Genomic DNA, 21,348 nt, shown 5'->3' on the forward strand with positions numbered 1-21,348 from the left:
CTTGGCTAACCCACTGAAAAGTAAAACAAGACAACCCATTTGACAATAAAGGAAATATTTATTAAAATATATTCAAGAAACTGTCAAACTTCTAACAAAAGCCAGGAGAGAGTTGAAGCGAGAAACATCTGTACAGGAAACATTGTTGGAAATGCTTTTACATGCTTTATCTTTAAGTTTCACAGTTTAGTTATTGTCTACAAAAATATATTTCTGAAACTCTGAGCCCTCTGTAAAAAAAGCTGGTCAGCAACAGCAAACCTGACAAGCAGAATATACCTTAGAACTGAGTGAACTCCTCCTGCACATAAGCTTGGCATGACCCAGGGTACTCCTGCCACCTCAACATTAGGAAGAAACTACTGCTCTTTGGGATTAAGCTCCACTTTTAATTCTGAAGGAAAATTATTTGAAAATAAGACTCTTGTTTCTTTCTTCCCCAGCATGCATAACATCTGGAGCAAGAAGTTGCACATCTACACACACAAGAAGGGCTCTGAGCCAACATCTGGTATCAGGAGAGGGACTAGTATCCAAGATTCACACCTTCTTGTGCTAACTGCAAGTTCTAACCAACAACACACTGTTATGTGCAATCAAAGCACTTTCATGAGCACCTGGCCAATCCTGCTTTTTGGAACAGATGCTTGGTATTAGCAAAGGAGTCTTCTGCTCTGGATCCTCAAATAATGCCACTCTGGTAGTTTTGAAGTTATTTCAACTCCCAAACATAAACTTGGGTAATACTGGTTATTTTTGAGGGTTTAAGGCTTAAAACCATGTTCACCAACATCCAGAGCCTGACATAATTGTTACCACTGTTAAGTACATATTTCTAATAAGATAACTAGCATGGTATCTTAACATGCTAGCCAGCTGGGATCTTCCCAATTTCTCTCCTTATGGAGGTTTTACCTGATAAGTCCTTAGAGGTATTCATGTGTAAAAAAGGGTTTGCTTACTAATAAGTGAGAGCCACCTTAAGTATATCTTGTAATTATTCCCTGAAACTAGATAGATGAACTAACTCCAAGCAATCCCATGACTAGGGCCCTCAATTGGAAAACTTACAAACAGAAAATATGAATTGCCAGGAGCAAGTTGAAGGGGAAGAGTTATTGATGTATTCTGCTTATAATGCAATTTGACATCAGGGCAATCAGCTTCCTGTTTCTTTACTGCAGGGATGTTCAACCCATGGGTTGCCAGAACTTAAGCAGCAGTGTTAAAGCCACATAATTTGTTAAGTTGCATTGGCCAGTGAAATACATTAGTATCTCCAAGTGGGGTAAAAACTATGAGTAGAAGGGAGGCATCTTTCTTCATACCCTAGGGCAATGCATATTCTGCATATGCACAAGAATATCACACAAACACAGAATCGATACCCTGAGAAGCTCTGCTTTCATATTTTAAGAGTATTTCTGCTTATATGACTAAGCAACAAATTGGAAAGTAGTGGCCAGTATACAGTCAGATTCCAAATAGTAGAAATGAAGAGTTGTGGGTCCTCAGGGTCCTCTGTTATTTTTCCTCCACAGTACTACTTTACTGTCTTTGCAATTTCCAGGCCCTTATTACCCAACTATTTCCCTGTTCTCACAGGTAACATCAAAACATCTCAGTGAGGCAAAAAGCCTTTATGTTATTCATTTACAAATGTGATTTGGGGTTGAGATGGCTCAGAATATACACAGCCCTCTGGAGTAGTGCGACATACTATGAATATTTGAAATGCATTAAAAATGTGTTGTTTTTTATAGTTTGGGTGTTGTCCTCCTATTAACAGGCTCACCAGAATCATCTATCAGCAGGCCAGGCCTACTAATTAAATAGCATAGGCTTTCCAAGAGGCAGTGCAAATATAATGCAACACTAGCCCTTAATCAGAATTAAGGGCAGGCCATAGGACCACATGCTGTGTCTCCTGCACCACCCCCCACTCCACTGTATGCAAATTTCTGCTCACTCTATGTTGGTTCAGAGTTATGTTTCACCAATGTTAACCCTGGCCAATATAAATCTGAGCATACTTTGATCCTAGCTTTTGGAATCCATGGTAACAGAGAAAGGGGAACCATATTTCTAGACCAACAATGTGTTGTATCTATACCAGGCTAAACAATAGTCTCATTCCATTTTTAAGATTATGTGAAATCTGTTCTAACCATACAAATTGAGATTGTTGCTTTTGCCCCAAAGTAAAGCTCTATAGAGCTGGATGCTTTATTCAAAGACTCCACACTTAGTGTGCTCCCCATTAATATACTGATTAAACCCTGAGCAACCAAAGAGGTATGTGATTTTTTTTCTTTTAAACAAAGTCATAACCATCCAAAGGATTATAAAGCTACTGTGCCTCCCCTCCACCAGAACCTATGCTACATTAAACACTTCCAACTCACATTCTAGCAAAGCACACACTACAAGGGAATCATATGCCATCTCAAGGAACAAACCAAATTTGGATAACACAGAATTAATTTCTTTCTTTGCATCTTTCTTTCTTTAAAAGAACTGCACCCTGTCTGCACATGGCAGTGGAGGGGAAAAACATTTTCAAGCAGTCAGAAGAAGAGTTGGAAACCTGCAAACATGCTAGCCTGTTCACTTTTCAGTTGTAAGCACAGATCTAAATTGGGATTTTTATTCTACCAGAGTTTCAGGTTGACTGGCTGCTCTTTTGTTTGGAAAGGGGGTTGGGGAGAGGCAGGAACTGGATTCTAGGAACAATTCGCATTCTCCATTGCCAAGTTCCTTTGTCAGTTGTATGCTCAAATAGGTGGATTTAAGAAATATTTTTTTCTTCTTTGTCAAACACTTCTGTGAAATACACGCATCATGGTAAAGCTATCCTCCAGTAATAAATATTTTGTTTCATACTGAAATATATACTGTACCAGGAAATAAAAAATTTCCCTCCATAAAAAGACAACTAAACCTTAATTCTGCTTCCAAATATAGTTCAAATTATTCCTTTAAAATACCCTAGAAAGAAAAACATTTAAAATTGCAATAGCTCAACTAAGTTTTTCAAGACAATTGTGTGGCTATCTGCAAGTTCACAGAATGAGTTTTGTTGCTTCCCCGCCCCCCCCCCCCCTTCTTTTTTTGCAAGGCAAGGAAGACTCAATTCAGAGAAAAGGGTTGAAGAACATGAAAATCCAGCACACACACCTGGCACATTTCACACTAGACAAAGTCAGAGAGAACAATTCTAGCTGGGTCTTTAAAGTAGACTGGAAAGAGGTCAGAGAGGGCCTAATGCCTACAATTTCAGCATAAACTTTTTTTTAAGCAAAGTTGTATCACTAATGTGCAAGAATGGGCATTATATAACCTTAAGCCTAGAGTTCTGAATTACCTCCTTTCTTATGTGGAGTTGAGCTCTCATTCCCTGAGCTTCTCTTCCTGTGACTTAACAAGCATCTTGACTGTCAAAAACAATGTCAACAATTCTCTGCACAGGTTTTGAACACTGGTCAGATTTCAGGCAGAATTTCAAATTCACTCTGGCTCTTGTAAATACTTACCCTCAGTGCCCTAGAAGCAAGTCACCCACCAACTACAGCTGTTAATAGTATACAGGCAGGATCAAAGCAGTAAGTGCCCACCACATCTGAGAAAGAGGGTCCCCTTATTCCTAGTAAGCAACAGGTAAACCCACAACTCTTCTTTCCCACTATGATGATCTTTGTCATTTGTACATGAGTTCTTAGCAGTTTAAGAAGTCGCCTTAAGAATCCACACCAGTCTTGTTCTGGAATCACTGGAGATCTCATATTCAGCCAGGTGCTGTTCTGCATATCACAGTGGAGGCAGGTGTATGGGAACTTGCATGATAAAACTAAACATTACCAAAAGGATGAAAGTCACTGCTTTTTTGCCCCAGACAAGGAAAGAGATTCACCAAGAGATTTAAACTAAATCTGTTATAAAATATCTGTTTAAAGGCAAGAGCTAGAATTTGCCAACAATGAAATGCATTCTCCTGCCCAGCATGAACAGGAAACAGTCCATGAGGTGTCACAATAGGTCCTAAAACAGGATAATAACCTGCTTTCTTATGAGGGATAAAAAGAGATAGCAGAGATGCTACTGATCAGTGGAGATTTCTCTGTCTGGCTCCAATTTATTTGATTCTCCTGGAGAAGGAGTATGGGGTGCAGAGTGAGATACAGAGGGAATGCCATGAGTTACAATCCCCTCTACTGGAGGCTCTGGCAGCCCTGGGGCTGCTACTCCCACTACTCCTGGAGGAAATCTGTTACAAAAGAAAAAACATGATCATTACGTCACTGAGTACCCCCTAACTATTTCACCGCCAAAAACTATCCATAAAAAGTACAGCCATCAGAAATTAAGAGCAGTGAAGACCAGTACAAAATGAGCTTAGAACAGCTATGAAATTCAATATTTACCTGGCTACCTGTGTTATGTAACGCTATATCTCAGCTAATCAAGTTTGGTCCTCATTGCTTTAAGGATGAGCTCCCCATGTTAAAATAGCAAAAAGGGGATCTAGCTAGTAGCCTATCTGAAGTAGAAGGGTCCTCAAAGACAGTGGCCTTCTCAAGTTGGTACTCTTTGTTCAAGAAACATCATCTACAAAAGCAATCATGTTTTATTTCTTGTAATGAGTCTGCTGCCAAACAAAAAATACACAAGGATGGATCAATTCTCACAAAGCTAGGCTGTACCCAGAAAGCCAGGGGACTGATGACAGCTAGAAACACATAACCAGTGCAAAAAGCAGTAGATGAAACATCTCACCTGTAAGCTGCAGCTCCATTAAGCTCTGGATGTACAGTTGCAGGATCAATACTGGACCACTGAGCCGCTAAAAGCAAGTACTCCTTATTTACACAGTTCCTCAGACCATCAGGTATATGACCTATGGTGAAATCAAGAAAAGGAAAACACTAACTTGCACACAAAAAGCCAAAGCTAACATGCACACAAAAGGATTAAGCAAATGTCCCTTCTTACTTTTAACATAGGACCTAAGAGATGAAAGAAGAGTCCACCCAACAACACTCATGTGCATACAATATCTCTGGAAGGTACCATACCAAGAAGAATGGCTCATTTGCTCTCCGGTGTTGTGGTTTTGAGAAAAAATTCCTTAGGCTGCAGACTCTAGGTGCCAGATATTAGAACATAGGCACATAACAGAAGCCATGTTGGATCAGGCCAACACACAGTTGGACAATATATAGTCACACAGTGGCCAATATATATATACACACACACAGTGGCTAATAGCCATATATATATACAGTATGTCACAGAAGTGAGTACACCCTGTCACATTTTGTAAATATTTAAGTATATCTTTTCATGTGACAACACTGAAGAAATGACACTTGACTACAATGTAAAATAGTGAGTCTACAGCTTGTATAACAGCATAAATGTGCTGTCCCCTCAAAATTATGCAACACACAATCATTAATGTCTAAACTACTGGCCACAAAAGTGAGTACATCCCTAAGTGATAATGTTCAAATGGGGCCCAAAGGGTCAATATTTTGTGTGGCCACCATTATTTTCCAGCACTGCCTTAACCTTGGGCGTTCACCAGAGCTTCACAGGTTGCCACTGGAGTCCTCTTCCACTCCTCCATGAAGATGTCACGTAGCTAGTGGATGTTAAGAGACCTTGCGCACCTCCCGTTTCAGGATGCCCCACAGATGTTCAATAGGGTTTAGGTCTGAAGACATGCTTGGCCAGCCAATCACCTTTACCCTCAGCTTCTTTAGCAAGGCAGTGGTCATTTTGGAGGTGTGTTTGGGGTTATTATCATGTTGAAATACTGCCCTGAGGCCCAGTCTCCAAAGGGAGGGGATCATGCTCTGCTTCAGTATGTCACAGTACATGTCGGCATCCATGGTTACCTCAATGAACTGTAGCTCCCCAGTGCCGGCAGCACTCATGCAGCTCCAAACCATGATATTGCTACGGAGGTTGAAGGGGCGTTTGGTCAGTGCTCTGACCATACGCCACATGCTGCATCAAATTGGTCTGCAGGGCTGTCATCCCAGAAGGAAGCCTCTTCTAAAGATGATGCACAAGAAAGCCCGCAAATGGTTTGCTACAGACAAGCAGACTAAGAACATGGATTTCTGGAACCATGTCCTGTGGTCCGGTAAGACCAAGATAAACTTACTTGGTTCAGATGGTGTCAATTGTGTGTGGCGGCAACCAGGTGAGGAGTACAAAGACAAGTGTGTCTTGCCTACAGTCAAGCATGATGGTGGGAATGTCATGGTCTTAACATCCACCAGCTATGTGACATCGTCATGGAGGAGTGGAAGAGGACTCCAGTGGCAACCTGTGAAGCTCTGGTGAACTCTATGCCCAAGAAGGTTAAGGCAGTGCTGGAAAATAATGGTGGCCATACAAAATATTGACCCTTTGGGCCACATTTGGACATTATCACTTAGGGGTGTACTCACTTTTGTGGCTAGCAGTTTAGACATTAATGGCTGTGTGTTGCATAATTTTGAGGGGACAGCACATTTACACTGTTATACAAGCTGTAGACTCACTACTTTACATTGTAGCCAAGTATATCTTTTCAGTGTTGTCACATGAAAAGATATAAACATTTACAAAATGTGAGGGGGTGTACTCACTTCTGTGACATACTGTGTGTGTGCGTGTATATGTGTGTGTGTGTGTGTGTGTGTGTGTATATATATATATACACACATACACATATATATATATGTATATATATACACACACACACTGTGGCTAATAGCCACTGATGGACCTCTGCTCCATATTTTTATCCAATCCCCTCTTGAAGCTGGCTATGCTTGCAGCTGCCACCACCTCCTGTGGCAGTGAATTCCACATGTTAATTACCCTTTGGGTGAAGTACTTCCTTTTATCCGTTTTAACCTGACTGCTCAGCAATTTCATTGAATGCCCACGAGTTCTTGTATTGTGAGAAAGGGAGAAAAGGACTTCTTTCTCTACTTTTTCCATCCCATGCATAATCTTGTAAACCTCTATCAAGTTACTCCACAGTCGACGTCCCAAGCGTTTTAACCTTTCTTCATAGGGAAAGTGTTCCAAACCTTTAATCATTCTAGTTGCCCTTTTCTGGACTTTTTCCAATGCTATAATATCCTTTTTGAGGTACGGTGACCAAAATTGTACACAGTATTTCAAATGAGACCGCACCATCAATTTATACAGGGGAATTATGATACTGGCTTTGTTTTCAGTTTCCTTCCTAATAATTCGCAGCATGGCGTTGGCCTTTTTTATTGCAATCGCACATTGTCTTGACATTTTCAGAGAGTTATCTACCACATCCCCAAGATCTCTCTCTTGGTCAGTCTCTGCCAGTTCACACCCCATCAACTTGTATTTGTAGCTGGATTCTTGACCCCAATGTGCATTACTTTGCACTTGGCCACACTGAACCTCATCTGCCATGTTGACGCCCACTCACCCAGCCTCAACAGATCCCTTTGGAGTGCCTCACAATCCTCTCTGGTTCTCACCACCCTGAACAATTTAGTGCCATCTGCAAACTTGGTCAGTTCACTGCTTACTCCCAACTCCAAATCATTAATGAACAAGTTAAAGAGCATGGGACCCAGTACTGAGCCCTGCGGCACCCCACTGCTTACTGTCCTCCACTGCGAAGACTGCCCATTTATATTCACTCTGTTTCCTATTAATTAGCCAGTTTTTGATCCACAAGAGGACCTGTCCTTTTACTCCATGCCTCTCGAGCTTTCTAAGGAGCCTTTGATGAGGAACTTTACCAAAAGCTTTCTGGAAGTCAAGGTAAACAACATCTATTGGGTCCCCTTTGTCCACATGTTTGTTCACCCCCTCAAAGAACTGTAACAGGTTAGTGAGGCAAGATCTCCCCTTACAGACATTAATTCATTAAACAGAAAATCCTCCTAGGCTTCACTCCATGCATAATGAATGCTAGACATCTGCATCTGGGACAGGTGAACAAAAGCACCTAAATTAAGGAGCTGAAGGAACTAATCCAGTGACTTCCATTCCATCTCTATTGATTAGGGAGAGAAATCCATCAAAAAAAATCCTAACTTTTAAGGAATGAAGACAATTCCTACTGCATACATCTGATCTAGCGAAGTAAACCTGGAAGAAACAGCAGTGTTCCCCAGTTACCTGTGATGGCTCTGCGAATTTCCTTAGCTGCATCCTCCCGAGACTCAATGGATGCCTGTTCACTGTACCATGCTGTGTGAGGAGTACAGATCACATTGGGAGCATCTTTTAGGGGTCCATTTGCAAAGCTGTGATAAAGAAAAAGAGGCATGTTTATTTACATTTATGTACTTAATTTGGAGGGAAAGAGAATGGTGTAAGTTGCTTTGGGTCTCCATTGGGGACCCAAAGCAACTTACACCATTCTCCTCTTCTCCATTTTATCCTTACAGCAACTCTGAGGAAGGTCAGGCTGAAAAGTGTGTGACGGGCCCAAAGTCACCCAGCATGCTTCCATGGCAGAATTCAAACCTGGGTCTCCCAGATCCTAGTCTGATACTAACCACTATATAGCAAACTGGCTCTCAGGATGCTGAGGGATTTATGACTGTGATCCCACACAGGCCAGAGACCCTGAGTGAGCATCATCCTGCTGAAAAGTGGTCACGGTGGTCGCAGCACAGATTGATGGTGAAGTCATTACCTGAAGGGCTCAGACTCATGCACATCTAATGCTGCCCCTCTGATTCTCCCTTCCTTTAGGGCTTGAGCCAAGGCTTTCTCATCAACCAGTCCCCCACGAGCTGTATTCACCAGAAAACAGCCTTGGCGCATCTGTAAAAATATAGAGGAAGCTGTTGAGCACTAACAGAATGGCAGTAACAACAACAACAAAAATTAAAATATGAATACAGGTCAGCCATTGTGAACAAGGGGTAAAGCATTTCCCTCAAATATGTCAAGAGTCTGGATAACTCACTGCAACCTGAATAGTGGAAAGTGTACATACTTTGCTTTATCAGAAAGTGCTTCAAGTACTGAAATAATCTAACAAAAGTTACAGCAATATAAAAACATCTTAAAGGAGAGGAAATGAAGAAAGGCAGTGGGAGATGAGCACTGGAGGGAGGAACTTCTAAAATTCCTTGAAGATAGTAGCTGAGAGGCTGGGCCCTCTCCCATCATCCCAGTGCTCCATCTCCATCCAATGACACTGCTTTTAGCCTATATCGGGGTGGCCAAACTTGCCTAACCTAAGAGCCGCATAGAATAAACATCAGCTGTTTGAGAGCCGCAAGACATTAACATCAGGGGAGGGAGGAAAGGAAGGAAGGAAGAAAGGAAATCAACTTTAACTTTAAATGCCAGCTGGCTTGACTTGGAGAAGTGATTTAAAAAGACAAATGCCTTCTCCGAGCAGGCTGATGCAATGGTGGGGGCTTTGAGAGCTACACGATGTGTGAAACAGCCACTCGTGGCTCCTAAGCCACAGTTTGGCCACCCGTGGGCTATATCCTGGGCTTCTTTTGAAGCTCTTAAAAATGAAAGAGGTCCTGTTCATGGACATGCATTTTGTTAGTTTAGTAAAAAGTTCACCCCTCCACCCCAGACTGGGAGACTACCTCCCTTTCCTCAGCCTTGAGTGAAAACCAGAATAGTCCTACATCAATAAGAGCATGGTGTCTGGCCTCAAAAATCAGAGACGCAGTTGTTCTGGCTCTGGGGAAAAGTACTATATAAGTGGGGATGATGATTCAGAGGGAAAGGAAGGGCAGATGCTGAGGGAAAATGGCACCTTTAAGAACACCTAGAAAGTATGGGCTGAGCAGAGAAAACAGACATTTTCCCCCATTGATCAAGAAACAGAGGAATTTAAGGAGACACACTGACAGCAGCAGCTCAATGACAAACTGTCTCAGGATATGATGGCGAGGTTTCCAAACAACAGGATGCTGTCTGACCAGTCAACAAGAAGACATGCTGCTTAAGGCATTAAAAACCATTAACAGAACCTTAAGTTTAGTCTCCATTCTGTAGGCAAGCAATGTAAAGAATGCAGGGCAGGCATCATAAACGGCATTTGCCTGCACCAGGAAGGCACTTCAGTGCACTGAACAAATCCACAGGTGGTAGAGAATAGGAAGAAAATGCTTCCCTCTGCTTGTTTGCTGTCCTGTGGAACAGATGCTGAATCATCTCCTCACCCTTGGTAGGCCTGGCACCTCCCAATTTTCCCCCTATAGCACCGTGCTGTAATAATCTCTCCAGCCAAGAAACTAAAGCTAGCTGGGAAAAAGAAGACTCAAGCCAGAGCAAACCCACCCCACGCCCACAGCACATACAAACAAAACAGTTCATTAAGGTAGACCCTGGAACATGGCCCTTTGGGCAAATTGCCAGAATGCCAGTAGAGTCCACCAGTGACCCCTGACAATATGTCTCTACCACTGTTTGGACCCAACTGAAGCCATTGCCTATCCTGTCCCATTGGACCATGGCAAAGGTGGGGCTTCCTTGGAGGACCTAGCCTTGTCTCCAACATCATGCAGCTTTTCTTCTTCTCTGCTTCAATCTCACACAGACAGCAGGCTGCAGCCAGCTGGTCACAAGCACCTTCCCATTTAGGGCAAGTATTTGCTTCCAGATTGGCCACCCACCCTCTCACTAGCTGTCTCTTCCTCCCCACCCAGTAGAAGCTGATGTCCTTGTTCCCTGCCACCCTCTTGCTTCTTCATTTACTCATCTGTGCAGGTAGTGGCCAGGAGAAAAAGTTGCTTCCTGATTCCCCCACCTTCTCCCCCTAGGCCTGGGCAGCAACTTCCAGGCATCTCCACCACTAGATGCTCACAACAGAGAATGGGGACAAGTTGGCTAGCAACAATGGAAATAAAGAACCACCAATGACTATATCAATGCCTGCTCTGAATAGCACGTGGGAGGGGAGGAGCCAAAGAGGAGCAATCTAGTAACAGGTGGTTGTAGTAGATTTCTTGAAGACTGGAGGGAGGGACTGAGGAATGAGGCACTTTTAATGGGAGAGGACAAGACATACTGCTGAAGGCCCCACAATCACCTGGAAACAGCTCTGTGAGGATCACTATCTGGCAAACAGTAGACAGTGCCCGCATATCTAGCTGATGGAGTTGCTGACTTCTCAGGGACTCCCTTCTTAGAAGAGATCCTCTCTATATTTGGTCAAACCATAACAACTACTTCCGGTTTGCTTGTCTTAAATGGTTTCCTTGAGAAGACTACAAATATCTATGCTCATCATTCTCCAAAGACTTAGATGAGGGCTTGTAGAAAGAAGGTAGTACCTTGTATCTGGATTTAATTGCTTGCCTCTGTCTTGTCTGTTTGCTGTCCACATCAGAACTTCCCTTCAAATGTAGCAGAGATGCAAATAGTTTTAGCTCTCTCCCCAGAGTTTCAGTCAGACCAACCTCCAGGCTGTGACTGTGCAGTTAGTTCTGCCCTTGCTGCATAAGGTATCTAACAAGCCATCAGCCATGTAGTGACATATCAAATAGGGCAGTCAATCAAAATCAATGCTATCAGCTTTAACAGTTGCTCCTGTTGCTTTAACCTGGCTACAAAGAAACTATGGGCTTCGTCAGTAATGCTGAAGCTATTACTCTAGATTTCATGAACCTACGTAGTACAAGGTCAGTCTTCCTGTCCTTGCAAGGCAAGAGTCTCTAGACAAAGCAGCAACCACTTAATCGATCTTAGCAAACATGAAGTTGTTCCTGCAGTCCACACCAAAGGAGACAAGCTGGCTCTGCCATTTCCTGTTGCTCAAGAACCACATGTAAGAAACAAATCAGTCCAGTAATGTTCCTAGCAATCTTTATTATTTCTTGCTTTTTCTTCATCTTGGCCTGTTTACAAAGTACAGTACACACCAGTTTAAAACAGGCAGTCTAAGGCTAGACATTGGAACCTGAGAAAGCTCACAAAAGAAGATGGAGAAAGTCAGCTCTAAGGAAGGAATTAGGAGGTGCCTCCTACTTCAGCCCACAACCAACTCTTCCTTCTAGAGAACCTGCATCACACTGGAAAGATCAATCAACTTCTGCACCACTGGATGGAGATAAGTAGGAAGCAGAATGGTTGAAAACCCACAAGGAGGAATTACAAATATCAGACTATCATTAAATAAGCAAAGATCTGCTATAAAGTAAAACTGTTCCCTTCAAACAGGTACAGCACATTAAATGAGCACTGAGAGGCCAGACGGACAGGAGCAAACTATGAGATGAAAAGAATCCATAGCTGTTTGTAGTAGCTTTGTTTTATTAAAAACTATTTTCAATATTCTTGACTTCCTCAACACTGCCAGTTAACTGAGTATCTTATATAGAGACTGAAACCAAACATTCAATTGTGAGAGGCATTTTATGATTATAGAATCAAATCAGTCACAGAGCCAACAAAGTACTACCCTCAGAAGAAATGCAAGCTCCAGATCTACACAGCCCAAGCTTGCATGGAAGATGAAGCCACACAGCTGTGGCAACCTTTACAGCAGCAACTTGTATTCCCAGCACAATGCAAGGCTGCACCTGTTTAATGGTGAAGTCATTGATGAGGTGGTGATTATGCTCATTGAGGCTGCAGTGCAATGTGATGCAGTCACTGTGCATTAGCAGGTCCTGCAGGGTGGCCATGCGTTGCAATCCCAGGGAACGCTCCACTCCATCAGGTAGATATGGATCATAGAAAATCACGTTGAAGCCAAAAGGTTTTGCACGCAGAGCAACTGCTTGCCCAACTCGGCCTTAAAGAAAGAGAATGTGTTCGTCTTAAGTATAGCACAGCATATTCCTAACTGGGAACTAAGTGCTGGGATAAGCATGAGGAATGACCCACATGAGCACACTTTATGGCCAACACCTAGCTTGCTTTACTATTCTCTATAATTAAAAGGAGTAGGAAAACAAAGTGTGGGTACTCTTGAGGAAATCTATATATTTTTTCTCCCAGAAAACTCACCCAGGCTACAACAGTGGTCTTCATGTAACTGGACAGGAAAGGTCTTTTGTCCCATTTACATGATATTTAAAAGACAAGTTGCCAAAAGCTGGTACAGATGATAATTGAATCACACATGGAACAAAGGCATGCCCAGTAACAAAATCTCCTATTGGACTGGATTTTTTTATTCCAAAAACACAATTGTACCTTGTAGAATGCTGACCAGAGGAGGCCAAGACAACAGCTTTAATTACTACATGTTATTGGTAATTCACAAGTTGTTTGAGCTCTAATTTAAAAAACCAAACCAAACCTGTGAGTTACTGGGAAGTCACTACTAGCCATAACTGACAGTATAAGGCTAGACAGACAACAGGTCTGATTTAATATAAAGCAGCACTTTATATAATTCACGGTCCCTGCCTAGTGGCACTTCCCATGTGCAGTGAAATTGACAAAGGTGAACCAGATAACAAAGAGGAAAGATAGAAAAAGACAATTTTTAGAATCAATGATTCTATCTCTGAATTTTATCAATTCAAATAAACGATTTTTTTTTAACAAAAAGCTGTAAAGTTATTTTTTTTTTCCTTGCTAATGGAATCCTTTTCAGAAGTCAGCAATTGCTTCTTGAGCTTCAGTTCTGAATCAGGGTAGAAAAACAATGTCATGAATTGTAACATACCGTGTTTCCCCCAAAATAAGACACTGTCTTATATTTATTTTTTCTCAAGAAGACACACACGGGCTTATTTTCAGGGGATGTCTTATTTTTATTAAGTATAATAAAACAATCTACATTTATTCAAATACAGTGGGGCTGGTGCTAGTGATGCGTGAACTCCTTTCCCCTAGCCGTTCGCATGTGCACAACAGGATGCCTGCGACCACGGTTACCACACGCGCACCCATGCATGCGCGAACGGCTAGGAGAAAGGAGTGATGTGGTTGCCACTCGCGCACCTGCGCAAGTGCAAACGGCTCGGAGAAAGGAGCTGTAGCAGATAAAAGGTATTTCAGTCTTCCTTACCGCTCCACGCCAAAAATCATGGCGTGGCTATGCAGATACGCTGCATAGCCACGCCCATCACTAGGTCTTATTATCGGGGCAGGGCTTATATTTAACAAATGCATAGAAATCCTGCTAGGGCTTATTTTTTTGGGTAGGTCTTATTTTCGGGGAAACATGGTAGCTGGCACAAAGCAGCTGTTAGGGTTTTTCTTGATCATATGCAGGTCTATTTCCTCAGCATAGGCACATGGAGTAGAGAGGAAGCATCTTGGTTTAGAAAAATAATCATGCAAGTGGGCTGAGTCAAACGGTATCAAATGGGGGCTTACAAAAAGTACCTTCCAATGCCTTCAGTCCAGTGCTCTATTCCTGGATTCCCAGGATGCCAATACTAGGGCTATGTTTTAGCTGCTAGATTTACTCTGTTGATCACTGTCACTACTAAGATGTTCAAAGTGCTCTGGTAATCCAAAAAAGGCTCCTTCAGAATATGCAAAAGCATCAGTTTCTTACCAAGACCAATGATGCCCAAAGTCTCACCACGGATACGCACAGCACCTCCAGCCACCTCTCTAATCTGTTCCATACTTGAGGCTCTGTTTCCTTCTCGCATGGCCTGGTGGAGCCATGTAACCCGCCGATACAAATTCAGGATGTGGCAAAGTGTGGAATCAGCTGTTTCTTCCACAGAAGATGAAGGGATGTTACACACAGCAATGCCTAAAAAGCAAAAGAGAAGAGACCGTAAAAATTCCCAAAGCAATCCCAAACACAAACCAAGATGTGAAACCACATTCCAGTGCTACAGGCAACAGAATATAATGTATCACTTATAGTGAATTATTCAGCAATATTACATCAGTCCATTCCCAACCCAAAATCTGGTTTTCATGTGAGCCTAAGACCAGTTGCCACTATTAGTTTTATTCCTAGTCCACAGAAAGTTGTGAGCAAGAAGATTCTCTGGCCTAAGAAGTCTGTAGGAAGAAAACAGAAAATGCAGCATTGCATGGAGTCTGATACTGGTCTATCTAGTCTGCAAGAGTTCTTTCTCTAGCCTAGGCCATCAGCAGCTCTCCTCTTTGTCAGGCAAAGATCTTCCCAAGTTCTGCTCCTCATGGTCCTTTTATTATGTATATCAATCTGAGGTCCTTGGAGGAATGGCAGGATAAAAATGCACTAGATAGATACAGAAGCCAAAGACTTGCCCTGGGATCTTCAAAAGGAAAGACATATGGCCTACTACTTTGCTGTGGGCACCATTAAACAATTTCTTGACAAGTGCTCAACTCTCTCCAAATATATCATAGTTTAGAAACAACTAAAGTGAAGCAGAGCAAAAATTTCATTTTGGTATATAATTGCTATGATTTCAACACTGTGAAAGGCTAAAGCACAACAAAAAGTCAAGCACTTAGGTACACTGGCTGAAACTGGCTAAAACAGGAAATTCCTTCAAACCAGTTGCTCACAAGTGCTTGAAGCAGACCAGTTACACAATTAATTGGACCTATGTATTTGAACAATGTACATATTAGTCTGAGGCACAGTTATGCAAAAGTTATATCAAATCAATATTGAGTCTGGACACTGCAGAAAATCTCCAGTAGTAGAAGGGATTTCCTTCAGTGAAACAGGACTTTCTCACCTCCCAACACTAGCTACAGCACTATATGCCTCTTAAAATGTAGTGGCACAACTCAGCAAGTGAACTCAGAAGGCATTTAAAGTTTCAATGTCTTCTGAACTTGTCAAGTTGTGCCGTAATGGCAGCACAACTCTGCAAGTGAACTCATAAGGCATTTAAACTTTCTGCCTTCTGAACTCACTGAGTTCAAAACTTAATTTAAATGGATCAATTCTCCATTATACCCTATGGCGGAATAAGTTCATGTTTCGCAAATATTTACCTGAATACCAGCACAATACCAATATTGATATTTGGGGATATTGATATTTTTCAGATTCAATGGACCCAAATGGGGGGGGGCATTTCTTTTTGCACACCCCTAATCAGCATACGCTAGTTGTTCAGCAAGTATGTATCTGTGCAACCCTGGAACTGAAAGATCTCCCGCATTATGTCCTGTTTCATGATCTTTACTTGGTTCCCAGGGCAAAGTTTATTGCCATCATTTTAGCCAGGCTAGCCTCGCATTCAGTAGCAGACAAAATCATGTACCTTGCTCTTATGTGATGATGATCATTACATCACCTATATGATGTCACTGTATGTATAGGCTGCCAAGAAGATTCATGCAAAACTTCTGCCCTCATGTTCAACACACTGCATTCTCTGCTATGTCCCGGTCCTGACAATTTTAACATTTTTAACCTTGTGTTTTTACTGTAATATTATTACTGCTCAGGCAGCTGTCTTTATATTGTTACAGCCTTTGGCCTCATGCAATACAATTCTACCTACCTATATGCTTTCTGGGAGACAAAGGACCCCCAACAGCAAAATGATGTGTCTGCTGATGGAGGAGGCAAAAATCACTTCCCTCCTTTCCATCACCAGAAATTTTCCATGGGCCAATCCAATGTTCCCTCTAAGCTGTGGAGTCTTGTCAGCAAAAATCCTACTTCATGAACTATTGGCATTAAAGTTGTGAGTCCCTGCATAAATTAGTTTGCTCTGGGCCCATTTTTCCTGAGCTAAGACAAAAATGTGTGAGCTGGAAGCTAAAAAACTAAGTTAGCTCCCGTTAACACAGCTTAGAGGGAACACTGACCCCAATTCCTTATGCAAAAAAAAGGTTTAGAATTGGAATGTCAAAATTTTCTAAGCAATCAGATTAGCAAAACAGGTTCATCAGGCAACATGCTTGTTGTTCTGTATACCATGCTACAAGTCCAGCTGTGTCACAGCCTCGGGCATGTTGCTGTTCCTGAGCCTCAGTTGCCCATTTCTGAAATTTCAATTGTCCGCATGAAGCTTCCTTATACAAGATCACTGGCCCATTTATCCAGTACTGTCTACCCTGAGAGGCAGCACCTTCAAGGGTCTCAGGTGCAGGTTTTTCACATCCATTAACTGAAAGGTCTCAGAGATTGAACCAGGCACATTCTGCATGCAAAGCACATGCTGTACCACTGAACCACAGCCCCTCCCAAGTATCACCTGGGAGCAACCATCACTTGAGGAATCCTAATTTTTCTGACTGACTTCCAGGAGGTTTTTTCCCCCTTTCTCTCCACATATTTACCTATTTTAAAAAAATATTTCTAAGGGATCATCATACCTAATTCTGCAGCTGACTTGATATCCACATTGTCATAGCCACTGCCAATTCGCACAATGACCCGAAGAGCTTTAAACTTCTCCAGGTCCTGGCGCGACAAGGTAATGGTGTGGTACATCAGAGCCCCAACAGCTTCATTTAGCACCTATGGGAAGGCAGAACAACAAAAAGATGCTTGCTGCACAGTACTAGAACAAATCAGATCAGAATACTAAAATCCACTTTCTAGATTCACCAGCAATGAACTTCACACCAGTATTAGCAATCACCCTTTTCCCATACACCTAGCAAAAAAGCCCCCTACCCCAAGTCTTCAATGAGTTACAGGGAATTTGAGGGGGAGACAAGATAGTTCCCCACCACCACGACCCACCCACTTACAGACAGAATCAATTAAGCACAGTTTATTTCTGAGGCAAAAGCAGAATGAAAAGCAGAGAAATACCCCTTCCCCAAGTTCTCTGCCCTACACACTGGGTTTTTCCAGGATTAGAGGGGGACAGGATGAGTCAGCTACAATGAACAGCTAGCTACTGACCCATGCCAAAATTTGTGAACCCCTGAACCACAGCCTCAATTCTTTGCTGGAAAGAAAGACCCCAGCTTGGTCATACTGCATATTTACCTTTTCATGGATTTCCTGAGTAGACTGGGCATCGCAGAAAGCCACTGTGGCAACATCCTTCAGAATAGGCATCTCTACAGTGCAATCCCTGCCATCTAGGAGAGCAACCAAGGGACGTGCTGGCATTGGGCCATTACCAATAGGAGGCCTTATACCTACATAAGAACAGAAATCTTAATTAACTGTAATAATGAGCAATTATTTATTATACTTACATCCTGTCTTTCATTTTGTACACATCTTACATAGGAGGTCTTATGTCCAGTCACTGAGCACACCAAGATCATCCTAGCTTCTGGAAGGCCATAGTATCATGTGCTCTCTAACCTTATCCTGGTACTCACTATATCATCAGTTTTAATCCAGCAGCACAAAAAATGGACGAGATCTTAAAGCAGCTCTTCCAATTAAGGTATGTTTTCAAGACACACAAAAGCTCCCAACTCATATTAATACATGCACACAAACACTGCTTGAACAAGTGATGCATACAGCTGGGCTCAGCCAGACTTGTGAACTATATAACTGGCTGTCAAACCCCATCACAAAACCTGTGCACACTATAAACAGAATCAACCCTATGTAGTCTCATGAAAGGCAAACACAATGCGACTCATGTTAATATCTCCTTTCTCTGACTCTTAAAGTGACCAGAAATAAAGGAAAATCAGGATTCATTTCCAGAGAGAAAAATGCTTATAATACATCCAGCATGTGTACAAATTACCCATTTCTGATTCAGACAGGTAGCAATGAAATACAAAATAAGGGTTCATAATGAACAATCCTGGAGGCGTCCCCCCCTTCTTTTTTAGTTCAGGAAAGGGAACAGCACAGACACAAATTCAGAGCAGGCATCAGAGAAGGGTCACATTGTACCATACACCAGAAATTCCTAAACCTTAGTGTGATGAACCTCTCTATATCAAAACACAAAACTGCTCAAATGAAACTAATGCTGTAAGCCTAGGTATACATGTGGTACTAAGTCCCACTGAATACAACTGGACTTATTTCCAAAGAAACAAGTGCAGGATCAGGTTACAAAATATTGTGAGGACAACTTGCATGATAGTTATCAATCTGTTCACATTCAAGGAACAAGTAGAGAAAAGACATTATGTTTTTGAGGTGTTTTAAACTAGGATTCCAGGGAAGCAAAAAGGCTCTGAAAAATTTCTCCCCCTCCAGTTAATGCAGCGTGTGTGTGTCTAGACCAGGGGTGGCCAATGGTAGCTCTCCAGATGTTTTTTTTTTGCCTACAATTCCCATCAGCCCCAGCCAGCATGGCCAATGGCTGGGGCTGATGGGAGTTGTAGGCAAAAAACATCTGGAGAGCTACCATTGGCCATCCCTGGTCTAAACAATATTGTTCATGCTGCAGTCATCCCAGAGTCATGATGACTAGAAAGGAATATATAGATAAGCAGTCTCTCTTTTTCATCAACTGCAATGTGAGTGGGAGAATAAGACATTAGCAACTATTTCAGCAACTTCCTATATCTCCTTAGGATGGTAAGTAGTTCTGGGGTAACCAACACAGTGGCATCTTAGGCCACAGGGCACCATATCCTTGGCTCTTTCTTAGAAACATCCACTGCACACATTTGAGCATCTTAATGAATTAACTATTGTCAGGCAGTTAAAGAAAGCACATAAGACAACAACTGTGAGATGGTAAAGAAAATACAATGTCAAACAGCAGCTGTGTTATCAATACACACTTCTCACAATTTCCTGCACCTTCAGGTACCCACACATTTCCCGTTATATATATTTTAAAAACCCTCATTTCCATCACAGCATTAATGCACATAGAGCAGCTCTGTAGATAGTCACTGGGCACAGGCATATAGCAGTGCCACATAATTAGGTTACCAAACCCAGCCAAACCGTGTGTGCATGAGTTACTTTTTCAAGAAGCCTGACTTACAATTTCCTACACAGTACTAGAAGATTCCTAAAGCATCAGTAAAATGTTCCTGATTGATTTCAAAACTATGTGACTAAACCTCTGCTACCTGCTAAGGCCCTTACCCTCTCCAAGAAAAATATTTTTGTACACATCCTGACTATGCCAAAATGCAAATTCCTCACCTGCTCCCAGCCCCTTTCCAGGCAGTGAAATATAGGCAGCTGCCCGCCCACCCCCCACCACAATACAAAATAGATACTACCAGGACAGACTCTTTCTCAGAGTTCAACATGAGTGAGGGACTCTAGCAGACTTATTTTATCTGAAATCTTTGAATCTAACTTGGCTTTTAAACCCAGGATAAAGCTGCTGTCTTTATTACTGGAGATACCTTTCTCCAGGATACTATTAATGGTAACATCTGAGACACCCTTAAGTAAAATAAACTACACAGCATAGTACCCAACTATTGGGGCTGGTAATGGGTGCACCAACTAAGAAAAGGAGGTGCAAAACTACCAGATCAAATCGGATCTCAGTGATCGCACTGTAGACGTTATCCTCTCCCCCCAATTTGTACGGGGGGGGGTACTGGTTCACTTTGCAGTAGTACTTATAAAGCTTATCAAGATGTAGCAATCCAAATAGTGCACAAAGAAGAAGCTTAGAACTTTTACTAGTCAGGTGAGATTAGGACGACTCCAGCAGGTCACTCATTGATATTCCTCGTGAGCCTCCTGCATTTGAACAAATCGGATAACAGCTCCAACATCGAAGTTTACAACGGGAGAAATAGCACCGATATCTAGCAAACGGCTTGATACCTTTAAAATAACAGTAATCATAATAAAGGTTTCTGTCACCGCAGCAAGTGGAGAGCAACTCGGGAGCGGAGGGTCCGAATGAGAGCCTACGACAGCTTGCAATGAGACACACAAGTAGCCAGCAGCTTGGAGCAGAGCCCGGCTTCGCCGCTCCCCCAGTCCAGCCCTTCCCTCCCTCGTTCTCAGGGCGTTACCTTCGCAGATGCGGTCCAGCCTCTGACGCTTCACTTTGTGTCTGTCCATAGGACACGCCGAGACGGGCCCACGCGAGTCTGACGGGAGAGATGAAGGGAGGGCGCAACAAAAAGGCACAGCCCTGGCTCAGCTAGCGGGACCGAGTGCAGAGGGGAGCTGCGGGTTCCTGCCCAAGGCACAGCAGCTGCAAGGAGGACCCGCAGCGACTCGTTCTCTGCCTCTACCCTCCCGGGAGGCAGCGGCAACCAGACCACTTCAGTAAGTGCAGCACATAACCCGTCCACCTCGCCTCCGCTCTTCCCCAGCTCAGCGCCCCCCGCCTCTGCCTCGCCACCGGCCTCTAAAAGGAAGCGGAAGGGCCGGACTGCGTTCGCGGAGGGCAGGCTCTCCCTCAATACCCGGGCAAAGCGGAACGCGTCAGCCAGAGGAATGCCTAGAAAGTCCCAGGGTCCAGGCAATCACTTCCGGAGTAGCACCTTAACCTTTTTATAGTGGCGCTTGTTTTCGCGATACAGGAGGGGTGGAGTCCTGTGTATAAGGGGCACGAAGATGGGAAGCGGGGGTGG

The 21,348-nt window shown here is 42.8% G+C and overlaps 1 protein-coding gene across 1 annotated transcript; it reads right to left on the reverse strand.

Moving 5' to 3' along the window:
• Positions 1-38: 38 nt before the first annotated feature.
• Positions 39-21,244, reverse strand: LOC132572737 (C-terminal-binding protein 2). The gene is made up of 9 exons (XM_060240109.1): positions 20,782-21,244; positions 17,849-18,003; positions 17,224-17,368; positions 14,492-14,698; positions 12,555-12,769; positions 8,693-8,823; positions 8,170-8,297; positions 4,774-4,894; positions 39-4,264 (listed from the first exon to the last, which is right to left on the reverse strand). The coding sequence occupies exons 1-9, from the start codon at positions 20,828-20,830 to the stop codon at positions 4,096-4,098; spliced, it is 1,320 nt and encodes a 439-aa protein (XP_060096092.1). The 5' UTR covers positions 20,831-21,244; the 3' UTR covers positions 39-4,095.
• Between the last annotated feature and the right edge of the window lie 104 nt (positions 21,245-21,348).

Source organism: Heteronotia binoei, chromosome 5 (genome assembly GCF_032191835.1).
Source record: "Heteronotia binoei isolate CCM8104 ecotype False Entrance Well chromosome 5, APGP_CSIRO_Hbin_v1, whole genome shotgun sequence".
NCBI classification, from domain to species: domain Eukaryota; kingdom Metazoa; phylum Chordata; class Lepidosauria; order Squamata; family Gekkonidae; genus Heteronotia; species Heteronotia binoei.

Bases quoted from the DNA above. Each gene is read 5' to 3' on its own strand.
- LOC132572737 (XM_060240109.1), bottom strand. From the start codon at position 20,830: ATGGACAGACACAAAGTGAAGCGTCAGAGGCTGGACCGCATCTGCGAA. The intron at 14,699-17,223 runs GTATGATGATCC...TTTGCTTTTTAG, and splicing joins CAAGTCAGCTGCAGAATTAG to GCATTGCTGTGTGTAACATC. The intron at 4,895-8,169 runs GTAACTGGGGAA...ATTTCACCATAG, and splicing joins AATTCGCAGAGCCATCACAG to GTCATATACCTGATGGTCTG.